The sequence below is a fragment of the Mus musculus genome, chromosome 8 (assembly GCF_000001635.26).
Source record: "Mus musculus strain C57BL/6J chromosome 8, GRCm38.p6 C57BL/6J".
NCBI lineage: Eukaryota > Metazoa > Chordata > Mammalia > Rodentia > Muridae > Mus > Mus musculus.
The window spans coordinates 104,923,905-104,935,694 of NC_000074.6; the positions used below are offsets into that span (position 1 = coordinate 104,923,905).

At 44.5% G+C, this 11,790-nt stretch overlaps 1 protein-coding gene across 2 annotated transcripts; it reads left to right on the top strand.

Moving 5' to 3' along the window:
• The first annotated feature begins 2,355 nt into the window (after positions 1–2,355).
• Ces2e (carboxylesterase 2E) lies at positions 2,356–10,768 on the top strand. Of its 2 annotated transcripts, NM_001163756.1 has the most exons (13): positions 2,356–2,492; positions 3,104–3,308; positions 4,824–4,965; positions 5,578–5,711; positions 5,793–6,051; positions 6,762–6,860; positions 7,162–7,302; positions 7,424–7,504; positions 7,938–8,082; positions 8,496–8,633; positions 9,020–9,092; positions 9,624–9,850; positions 10,543–10,768. In NM_001163756.1, exons 1-12 carry the CDS (start codon positions 2,417–2,419, stop codon positions 9,808–9,810), a joined length of 1,680 nt encoding a protein of 559 aa, NP_001157228.1. In that variant the 5' UTR covers positions 2,356–2,416; the 3' UTR covers positions 9,811–9,850; positions 10,543–10,768. The 2 variants fall into 2 exon arrangements, with proteins under 2 accessions (NP_001157228.1, NP_766347.1); NM_172759.3 differs by having other exon boundaries at positions 9,624–10,768.
• The last annotated feature ends 1,022 nt before the right edge of the window (positions 10,769–11,790 follow it).

The following is an 11,790-nucleotide window of genomic DNA, read 5'->3' on the forward strand; positions in this document are numbered from 1 at the left end:
TGAAAACATCAGGGCTCTGGGCTGTCCTATCATGAAAAGGAATTCTTTGTGACTAGTCTCATTACTAGGTACAATTTATTCAAGCATTGCGTCCTTTGCTAAACAATGCCATTCTACATATGCACTCAACACATTTACCCACTCCCCAGTTAATACACACCTGAGCAACCTGATTCCTACTACTTCCCATCAAGCTCTTGTGAACTTTCTCAAACACAGGGTTTGTTTTGTTTTGTTTTGTTTTAGTTTTGTTTTGTTTTGTTTTGTTTTGTTTTGTTTTTTAGCTTAATATTTTCTTCTCTTTGGGCCAAGCTGTCTTCTATGACTGTATCATTCTTATCTCCTCCAGGCATGTTTGAGGACACTGGTGACCCCATATCTTTGCACCGAATCGGTGTGAAGGAGTATCTATTGCAGGTGTTTCAATAGAATTTGAGCTTCTGCTTCCCCCACTTCTCCCTGTTCCTGAGCTCACTCTCCACTTCTTCCAAGAAATGCACCTGAGAGTCTTCTTCATTCCACATATTTGCTATGGCCTTGGCAATTACCAACATGAGGGTCTCTGGATAAATGTGCAGTAAGTAACAAAGCCCATGGGTTCTACCACCCCTTCCCAGCATTCCCAGTTACTGTTCTATAGATAACTCCATGACCAAGAGTACTTGTGAAAGAAAGCATTTAATTGGGGGCTTCCTTACATTTCAGAGGATGAGTTCAGAACCATCATCCTGGTGGGCAGCATGGCAGCAGGCAGGCAGGAACGGAGCTGGAGCAGTAGCTGAGAGTTTACATTCTGATCCATAAGCAGAAAGCAGAGACTTGTCCTGGCATGGGTTTTTGAAACTTCAAATCCCACCCCCAGTGACAAACCTCCTTCAACAAGAGCACACCTCCTAATTCCTCCAAAACAGTCCATCAACTGGAAAGCAAACATTCAAATATATGAGTCTGTAAAGGCTATTCTCTTTCAAACCACTACACCAGTAGAGCTGAGAAAGTCTTGTATTAAGAGGAAGCACCAGGAAGCCCTGAAAACTTGAAGATGCTGATTCCTTGACCCTGAGAAAGAAGGAACTGAAGACGACCTCGTAGCCCTACAGCGCATCAGTTTCTTTGCTCAAGGAACTGAGAGGAGGGAGAGGAGCAGCCAGTGAGGGCTGGGACAGCAGACTGGTCAGGAGTGCATTGCAGCCACTACATTGAAACAATAGCCAGTGTTGGTAGGGAAAGGCTTGGCTGTATCATGCTTGCAGAGACAGAGAAGCCTTAAGGATGTAGCTCCGCCCGCAGTGCTAGGCCCATAAATTATCAGGATCTGGAAATACAGAGTGAAGGCAAATTCTCAGACTTCAGGCTTACTTTGATCCCTGTATCATGCCCTCTAGGAGATCCGTTGGGCATTGTGGGAGCTCCTAGTCCTGTACTCTTTGGTGTGTTCTGCCAGGGTTCTTTGTGATTATTACACACCTAGTGTAGACCTGTACCTTTGGCTTTATCATAGACTCTGAGAGCTCAGACACTGAGAGTTCAGTGTTAGACTAGCAGGACCTGAGTAAATGTTTGCTAAGTGAAGACCAGGAGATGGCACAATGTGCCAAGGAATTTTCAAAAGGCCAGAGACCTAAAATGGGTCCCCTATATCCACATGGTGGAATGATCTGACTGACGGAAGAGGCATTTCACATGTGTGGCATGGCATTCACACATGCATATAAACACATGCACAAGAAAGAAAGAAATAGAAAAAAATGGAAAGTGCTCCTTAAGTAGATAAAGAACTATGAAAGTTGATCTCAGCAGGAGCTGGCTAAAAGAGGAAACATATATTACAGAGGTGGTGTGAATAAGGAATGAGACTTGCGAAGTGCCACATTGTGGTGTTTCAGTGAAATAGCCAGGACACATGTGGAGGGGTCCATATAGACCCTAAGATCACTGTAATGGACATATTCTGAACACATTCTCTCCCTCCTTCCCTCTCTTCTCCCCCTCCCTCCCCCTCCCCTCTCTTATCTTGAATACATACCTACTTGAAGAAGCCCCCCAGGCTGTCTCTGTTACAGATTCCTGTTCTCTGAACTCCAGAACAACACTAACATCTGCCCAATGAGTACAAGGACAGTGATCATGGTTTGAATTGACTTAGGCTTGAATATAGGACTCCCTGTGTTACAGAAGGACTTCAGATGGCATGATATACCTTTCTAGGAGGCCAAAGAGCAGGAATAGAGATTGCTTTGGCTTCCTGCTGGCCTGCTCTTCTTTGGCAATACGAACTTTGCCCCGCCCTAGTGAATTTCCTGCCTACTTTATTTTAGGTCCAAATTCCTGCCTAGGCAAGACCCACATCTTTTATTTCCTGTCCATAGCACACAGATATCCTGGAGCAACACAGACTCAGATCTAAGAGCTGACTATGCCACTATACAAACTTCTTGGATGGCTGAATGCTGTGGCCTGTGGGGTCCTGCTTCTCGTTCTGCATGTGCAAGGTGAGAGTCATTCAGTGAGCAATGAGGAACAGGTCAGAGCTGCTCAGTTCCTCGGAGTCAGCAGGTTCGTTTGTGGGAGGGAAGTCACCAGGGAGGGAAAAGCTGGTAAAGATGGCAGATAAAAAGGGTGGAAAATGTGTGCCTCCCAATGCCTTCACCAAAGCCCACAGAGTGAACCCTGCTGCACATAGAGGGTCAGCAATACCTATGAACACCCCTTTCCAAAAACAATCATTCCAGTGGAAGAAGGGCTAAGAAGTGCTGCACCTGAAGGTTAGAGGAAAGAGAGCAAAGGTATCATTTCCTCTCTCCCTGTGTGACTGTGGCTGCTACAGACCTTTCGGTGATGATGAAAAGAATACATCCATGCTGTCAAGTGGCTCTGAGCATGTCTCCTCCTTAGAGACATGCCCTGCTACCATTCAAAAGGAGTATAAGTAATGTTCCTGGCTTGGGGGTTATGTAGAAGCTCCTACTCGCACATCCCACACCTGAGCCTACACACCCCAAATTCCCTTCCCCATGGGCACTTAGTGAAAATAAGGTGGGAATAAACCATGTAGTGGCAACTGCCTGGGCAAAACTAACCATGTTGGCATCTCCACCCACAGGTCAGGACTCAGCCAGCCCCATCAGGAACACACACACAGGCCAGGTGAGAGGCAGCCTTGTCCACGTGAAGGACACTGACATCGCTGTTCATACCTTCCTGGGAATCCCCTTTGCCAAGCCTCCTGTAGGACCACTGCGCTTTGCACCTCCTGAGGCCCCTGAGCCATGGAGTGGGGTGAGGGATGGGACCTCACATCCAAACATGTAAGTTTTGGACCTAGACAATTGCAGGCCGGGGGTAAAAGCATGCTTTAAGCTCTGGGAGCAAATGAAATGCTTCCTTCTTCTCAACCCCATAGAAGTTTTCTGTCTATGATGTGCAGTGCGTTGTGCATTTTTAGATACATAGCTAAGGCTTCTAATAGAAAAAACTTTGCCAGTCTCCTGGGTCAAAGATCAGTTCCTATACGTTATCTCTCAGTTTTGCAGTGAGAAACAGATATGAATGGTTCCTAGATTCAGAATATGCCAAGTGATCTCTGCCACCATAAATGAGGTCTATGGACAAAGGTCAGTATAAACACCTTAACCAGCAAGAGCCCAGAGTCAAGTATAATGTACTATAAGTCTCTCAGGAGGGCAGCAGTGATGTGTCCTTTCACAACTCCAGCCTCTACAGTTCCTCATACAACCAAAGGAGCCAAGTGCCATTGTCCAAAGAAACATATAAAACCTTCCTCTGAAGATTACGTGTGAAGTAGAGGTCCTGAGAGTTTCTGGAAGTAGGGTAAAGAACATCCCATGGGTCTTTGGGACATTGTTTTTGGGACATTGTCCACTGCACCCCTTAGTGCCTGTGTAGGTATTGCACAACATTATCTTGGTATCTTCATTTTGTTTCTTGTAGCTGTGATAAAATACCTGGTAAAAAGCAGGTTAAGACAGAAACTGTTTATTATGGGTCACAACTCCATGTTACCATAGACTACAAGGGGGAAACTTAAGGGAATAAATAATATCACATCTTTAAATGGGACCAGAGAGCAAGGAATGCATACCTACTGCCTAATGTTCAGTTTGCCTTCTCTGTTCATACTATTCAGAAGCCCCTTCTTAGAGAATGGTTCCCCCCATGGTTGAAAAGTTTACCACCTCAATTAACAGAATCAAGGAAATCCCCATAGGCTAACCTGATCTAGACAATCCTTCACTGAGACTATATTCCCAAGTGATTCTATGTTATCTTAAGGTAAAAATTAAGACTAACCTTCTCAATAGGCATTAAAGAGTACTAACAGAACTGGTGCTTATCGCTGCTCACGGGAAATTATTCTCATAGAGCCTCCAGGAGTTCCCCAGAAGCCAAACTCAAAAAAGAATAAAATATATGCCTTCACCCAAGTGGGGACCTCTCTGGAAATCTGATTCTACCTCAGATTTCAATAAGCCTGCAGCCTTTACCATGGTAGGAAAAGGAAATCTTAGGGATACTAGAAAGCACAAAAAACCTGAGTTCTGCTACCGTGTAGACCCTCGTGGGTTCAAGAAGACCTTCTTATCCACTATTGGCAGCTGAACCCTAGGTATAGGACACTGAGCAATGGAGTGCTGGGGTGTCAGAGGTTCTGTTCCAGGAACTAACTCTTTAGAGAGAATCATACATTAGCAGGACAACTTGGAGGGAAGTGGCTAAAAGTGGCTGAGAGACAACCCAGACTGATAAGACCTGATATTGACCAGTAAATATCTCTTGTATTAACTGTCTGCCATTGTCATCAGGTGTCTACAAAATGACAATTTGATGGGTTCAGAGGATCTGAAGATGATGAACTTGATCCTGCCTCCCATCTCTATGTCTGAGGACTGCCTGTATCTCAACATCTATGTACCAGCCCATGCCCATGAGGGTTCTAACCTACCTGTGAGAGCTGGGTCATGGTCAACTGGGTGGCAGTGGGGTTTTCTTTCTTAGGAAGATTAGAAAGCACAAAACAACTGAGTTCTGCTATAGTGTAGACCCTAGTGGTTCAATAAGACCTTCTTACCCACAATTGGCAGCTGAACACTAGGGACACTGAGCAATGGAGCACTGGGAGGTCAGAGGTTGTGTTCCAGGAACTAACTCGGGACTTTCTCAACCAAGTTGATCCCTAGAGATGCAGTCAGGTTCCTAAGGGCTGAACACTGAGATAAGCCAAATTTCCAGCTTTGGGATATTGTTTGTGCCAATGAGATCTGGCAATCCTTTTGGTTTATAATTAGAAAAAAATGCATATGGAGACACCCTTCTTTGCTTTTGAGGAGTCTAGAGTGATATTGACATTACTCTAGACTGAGATTCTTGGTACTACAGTGAAGCTTGGAAATATTCTGGTGAGATTAATTCCTCATCTGTATCTTGGGTCTAAGATGATGAGTAGTCCTATAGGTGTGTATAGCTGTATAAATAAAAAGCAGTAGATAATCTAGCAGGCAGTCCCACATGAATGTATGCTAAATAGAAGCCTCCTGACATCTCTCTTGACTTCTCCAGGTGATGGTATGGATCCATGGTGGTGCACTCACTGTTGGCATGGCTTCCATGTATGATGGATCCATGCTGGCAGCAACTGAGGATGTGGTGGTGGTCGCTATCCAGTACCGCCTGGGTGTTCTGGGATTCTTCAGGTGAGTTGGGGGTAGGGTTTGGCAATGTGGAATGATCAGAACCTGGACAGACCTTTGATTCATGACCCTTCTACTTCTCAGCACTGGAGACCAGCATGCCAAAGGCAACTGGGGATACCTGGACCAAGTGGCTGCCCTTCGTTGGGTCCAGCAAAACATTGTCCACTTTGGAGGCAACCCTGACCGAGTCACCATTTTTGGAGAGTCAGCAGGTGGCACAAGTGTGTCTTCACATGTTGTGTCCCCCATGTCCCAGGGACTCTTCCATGGTGCCATCATGGAGAGTGGAGTAGCTGTGCTCCCTGATCTTATCTCCAGCTCCTCTGAGATGGTTCACAGAGTGAGTGCACTCCACCCCTCCAACACCGACCTACTGTCTTAGCACTCACCCTAGTTCGCTGGTACTGTGTTCAGCAGGGAAAAATGAAAGCCATGGGAAGTAACTTCCCTTCACTGCTTTCTTAAAGACTCAAGGTTTAGAACCCTCATCTCCACTCCTATTATACAAGTGCTTTATACAAAGGGCCTTTTGGTTGGTTGGTTGGTTGGTTGGTTGGTTAGTTGGTTGGTTGGTTGGTTTGATTTGGCTTGGTTTTGCTGAACCTTTATATAAAGTTCAGCAAAGCTGTATCTAGCAGCTTCCATCACCAACAAAAGCAAGTATGTATGTGTCCAGGAAATGGTACAGAGACAAGAGAGCTTGATGTGCTGGTGAGAGGATCTGAGTTCATTTCCCCATAGCATACATGCTGTTAATTCAGGTGTTCCTATGGAAAGAAGGGAGACAGGAACATGAAAATCTTTAGAAAGTTACAGACCAGCTAAACGGGAGTAGCCTGCAGCAAAACAAATTAAGTGGAAGATGGGAGAGAGGGCTGGGATGGGATTGAGTGGTATCACTGTCACAATTGAGCAACAGGGAAATGGGAATAATTTTGTTCTTGCTCCAGCCCACACACATTTGGAATAACATTTAGCACCAATGGCACCATCTTGGGACTGGGAAAACTTCTCTGCCTGGAAGACAGCTACATCCTGTTCTCGTTACAGATAGTGGCCAATCTATCTGGCTGTGCAGCTGTGAACTCAGAGACCCTGATGTGCTGCCTAAGAGGCAAGAATGAAGCAGAGATGCTGGCTATTAATAAGGTTGGCAAAATGGCATGGCTGGGAAGATGGCAGATAGCAAGGTGTGTTATAGGTAGTCCTCATTACTATGAACAAATTACCTAATCTCCACAACTAGTATCACTTTAGTCCTGGGTACAAAACCAATACCAACATAAGATAATCTAAAAGTAAGGTCTCTTTGGGGACAAGATGGGACAGATGTGGTGAAGAATAACTAACCTGAGGCAAATTAGAAAGTGGAGATGGAGTGGAGGACATTCATTGGACATCAGAAAACATATATAATTAACCTTCAGTTCTGACTTTGAATGTTCCTCAGGTCTTCAAAATCATCCCTGGTGTGGTGGATGGAGAGTTCCTACCCAAGCATCCTCAGGAGCTGATGGCCTCTAAGGATTTTCACCCTGTCCCCAGCATCATTGGTATCAACAATGATGAATATGGTTGGATTCTTCCTACGGTAAGGCTCATTTCTAGTCTTTTGAGAGCCTAGGGACTCATATGTTAGAAAATGGGAACTCAGAGATTTACTGATCTGTATCCATGTTGTGCCACATTGAAAAACATTCTCTCTATACCAGATCATGGACCCAGCTCAGAAAATAGAGGAAATAACCAGAAAGACCCTGCCAGCTGTTCTAAAAAGCACAGCCCTAAAAATGGTGAGAATCATGGAACACAGCCACAATTGTGAGGACCCCTATCTAATTTTTTAAATGATTAAATAGACTTTATTAAGGAAATAAATACCAAATAAATAAGAAGGTGTGTCTTTAATATTACATTAACTATTTAATATAATTTTATTAATATTATATATCATGTTAGTATATAATATTATTAACAAAAGAGACATTTCTTTTTAGCTATGTGGTGAATGAGTTCACTGTATCTCAGGTTGATTTTCACAGAGAAAATTCCCAGAAATTAAGTGTGGGTGTGGGTGTGGGTGTGTACACGCGCGTGGCCACACTGTCTAAGGTCACAGAGCTTTCTCCCTATACCAAATCTCTTTTACATTTCTCCATCCTGAGGCTATTGCCTACCTATTTGAGTGCCTGTTTAATCTCATTCTTTCTCATCACAATGTGGTAGATGCTGCCTCCTGAGTGTGGTGACCTGCTAATGGAGGAGTACATGGGGGACACTGAGGACCCAGAGACTCTGCAAGCACAGTTCAGAGAGATGAAGGGGGACTTCATGTTCGTGATCCCTGCACTACAAGTAGCACATTTTCAACGTGAGTATATCTGTGACAAGGTTGAGGGAGGAAGCTCAGAGCTGTGGGTCCCAGACAAGCCCTGGAGTGTCAGTGTCAGATCTCTGGTTTCAGATGACTGACAGTCTTTATCTGGTAAACCCTTATTCTGAGTGTAAGATGGTGACATCTTATTTGAGTACAGATGAAAAAAACAGCTAAGTGGTATCTGTGAATTGCTCCCCCAAGGAGGGCAGAGTTATTATTTAACAGTGGGCTTTCCTACAACCAATGCTCCAGGATGGGGCTTCACACCCAACTGTACCACATAGTCAGTTACCATGCACACACACATACATACAGATAATTTGAGACCGAGGCATCTTGTCACCAAATGTGTGTCAGGGCAGTTCTGGACAAAGCTCCACCATGTCGTTACATGTCCTCATCCCCAGGTTCCCATGCTCCTGTCTACTTCTATGAGTTCCAACATCGACCCAGCTTCTTCAAGGATTTCAGGCCACCCTATGTGAAGGCTGACCATGGTGATGAAATTTTCCTTGTCTTTGGCTACCAGTTCGGTAACATAAAACGTGAGTCTTCATGGATTTCCTTGAGCTGGATGGAGTTCATTATGGAAACCTGAAGGATAGCTAAGTTCTTAATCAAGTGAACCAACTCCTTGGAGAAAGACAGAATCCAGTGCACACCATCTCACAGCTCAAAGCCTACATTAGGTTGTAATCTGGCCCTTTCCAAGTTTACCTTGTGTTATTGGTAATAAGTGAATAATGATGCAGGAACAAACCTGGCCGAATTCACTAAGAGGCTTAGATCCTGGATTGTGGGGAGAGGGAAGGAGGGAACCAGACCAATAGTTTAGACCTGGGTGATAGCTAGCTGACTTGGTGTGTGTGAAGCATAAATAAGCAGCTGCACGAAGTGGCTGGGACATGGGTACCTGTCCTTCTCTCTTCAGTTCCTTACACTGAGGAAGAGGAGCAACTAAGCAGAAGGATAATGAAGTACTGGGCCAACTTTGCACGGCACGGGTGAGAGGTTACCCTTCCCCCAACTGCTGCAAGGGTGGGTTGCTGTCAAGAATTCCCTTTGGGTATGGTGAGCTCCTTAGCATATATAGTCCTTTATTACATGAGAGTCTTTCCTACCCTAGAGCACACTTTGGCAAGCAGTTTACCACATAGTCAGTTACCATGCACACACACATACACGCACACACACACACACACACACACACACACACACACACACACACGCACAGCACACTTAGACACTTTATATATGTTTGTTACTGGTCATCTTGTGCTAACTTGGTGGGCGGGTAACAGTATTATGGTAATGTTCTTTAGCTTTTGCCTTGGAGAAGGAGGCAGAAAACATACCATGGGGGACAGTAACCTTGTACCACATGGACTAGAAACTAGTGGGTCACACTTGTATCCCAATATCAGGACATATACCCTATCAGTCCCCTTAACCCTCTGCCCAAGTTTGTTCACTGTCTTGAGACAAATCAGGATCAAGTGACCTTCACTCTTACCTGCTGGCTGGCATATCCACAGGAACCCCAACAGTGAGGGTCTACCCTACTGGCCTGTGATGGACCATGATGAGCAGTACCTGCAGCTGGACATCCAGCCTTCTGTGGGTCGAGCCCTGAAGGCCAGAAGGCTGCAGTTCTGGACCAAGACTCTGCCCCAGAAGATCCAGGAGCTAAAGGGGTCTCAGGAGAGGCACAAAGAGTTGTAGTGCCCTGTGTGAAGAAAGGCATGTGGGCTTCATGTCTGAGGTTTGGAAAGCTTTTTGACCCTACCATTCACACAACCATTCCTAACACATACAGTTATCCATTTTACCAATTTATATGACAAACCCTTTACATGTCACTCCTTCACAAAATGCTGACAATCTCTTGTTAGAGCCACTCAATAAAAGCTTCTGTAACAATGTGGAATATGGATGTAGGAGCCCCAAGTTCCCATAGTCTCCACAAGTTCTGAATGCTGTTCCAAGTAGATCTCAAACTACCAGCAGGTCTTGGGATCTAGTGGACCTGAATATTTAGAAACTAAGTCAGGGATGTTGCATGAGCCTAGTAGTTCCATACCACCATGGACAACATAGCAAGACCTGTAACTCAATAACAGAAATAATCACTAGCTGGGTAACTTGCAAACAACAGAAATGTATGTAAAGTTCTGTGGTATGAGAAATAGAGGGTGAGAAAATGAACTTGAGCCATACAGTCTTTCAGGGCTCAGCTACTAGACCTCTGATGTCAGCCACTGAACATTCCAGCTACTAAAAACTGTGTCCATTGTCCCTATAGAGGAAATCGCATCCTTTCCAAATTGCCATTATCTACTTTTGTGAAAAGCTTGACTTGGTATGTTTATAGACACCTCAAGCAAGGCCAAGAATGGGGGTTGACCAGCAGGCCCAAGTAGGCTTTCTCTAATAACAAATTGCTTTTACGCACAGGGATTCTGCAGACACTGTGAAGCCCACATTTATGTGAACATAACACATCTGCAAAGATCTTTGGCTATGATTGTGTTCTAGAGATGATATAGAAGAGAAAAGAATCCCCGGATATGTATAGCAGAAGAGATTTCTGTCCTTGGCACCCTGATGGCTTCTCCATGTATGGAAGTGACTTCTTGCCTTTCATAAAATCCTAATAAAACCCATCTTTTCATGGCATTTCATGTGATGTTCATTCTTATGCCCTTTTTGTCCTTACAGTTTTCAAGCCCAGTATTACAAGGACTATAGGATTGCATGCCATTTACAATGATACCACTTTGTCTTCAAATGTGCCTTTTGTTTCCCTCAAAACATTTTCTCTGTTATTTCAGAGGGTGTGTCCTGTGTTCTTTAGACGCTGGGAACTTGCAGTCCCTCTACCTCTGACCAACTTGTCCTGTTTGTTCACCAGTTTTCCCAGGGCAAAGCCACTTTGGTTAATTCACCGCACTGAATACCAGCAGTAAGACACCATGACCCTTGCATGAAAACCAAGACTCCTGTGTTGCCTGTCCTGGACACAAGGGCACAGAAGAGAGGATGCTAGGAGGCATCCCATTCTGCCCATTCTGTGCATAGCCTCAGTTCCTTTTATCCTCTCAGCAGCTGCATATCTGTGCCACTCCCATGTTAAGAGTCTTCTTTAGCTGGGAGAGGTCATGGGTTTTGAGACAGAGTCTTACTATATAGCCCAGGCTTGGGCCACAATTACCATCCTCCTGTTTAAGCGGAGGTACATCCAAAGCAATCTTATTGAGGACCTAGAAATCCCAGTACAAGTGAACGTGTGAAACAACTGGAGTCTCACACATCATTAGAGAGGGTAAGAAATGACGCAGTCATATCGGAAGACAAATGGGCATAGTCATCTAAGTTAAGCAAGCACAGGCTTGTCACAAACTCCACAGCTCCTTGCTTATGACTGCATCCAAAGGAATTTCAAACATGTGAGCACACAAAATTATGCTTGAAGTTACCTGTGAGGGTTTGATTAAAAAGTCTGGTGAGCACACTTGTCGTTATAGTGTCCAGAGGCTGAGGAAGGAGTGTTAGCGTCCTAGGCCAGCTTGACTACATATCAAGACATTACATATATATATTCTTTTTCACCTCAACTTGATCTAGTTTAATGAGAAGCAGGGTTGAGAACATAGTCCTGTGAGTCCTGAACAGATAATGATGCTTTTGACCAGAGCTTCCTAG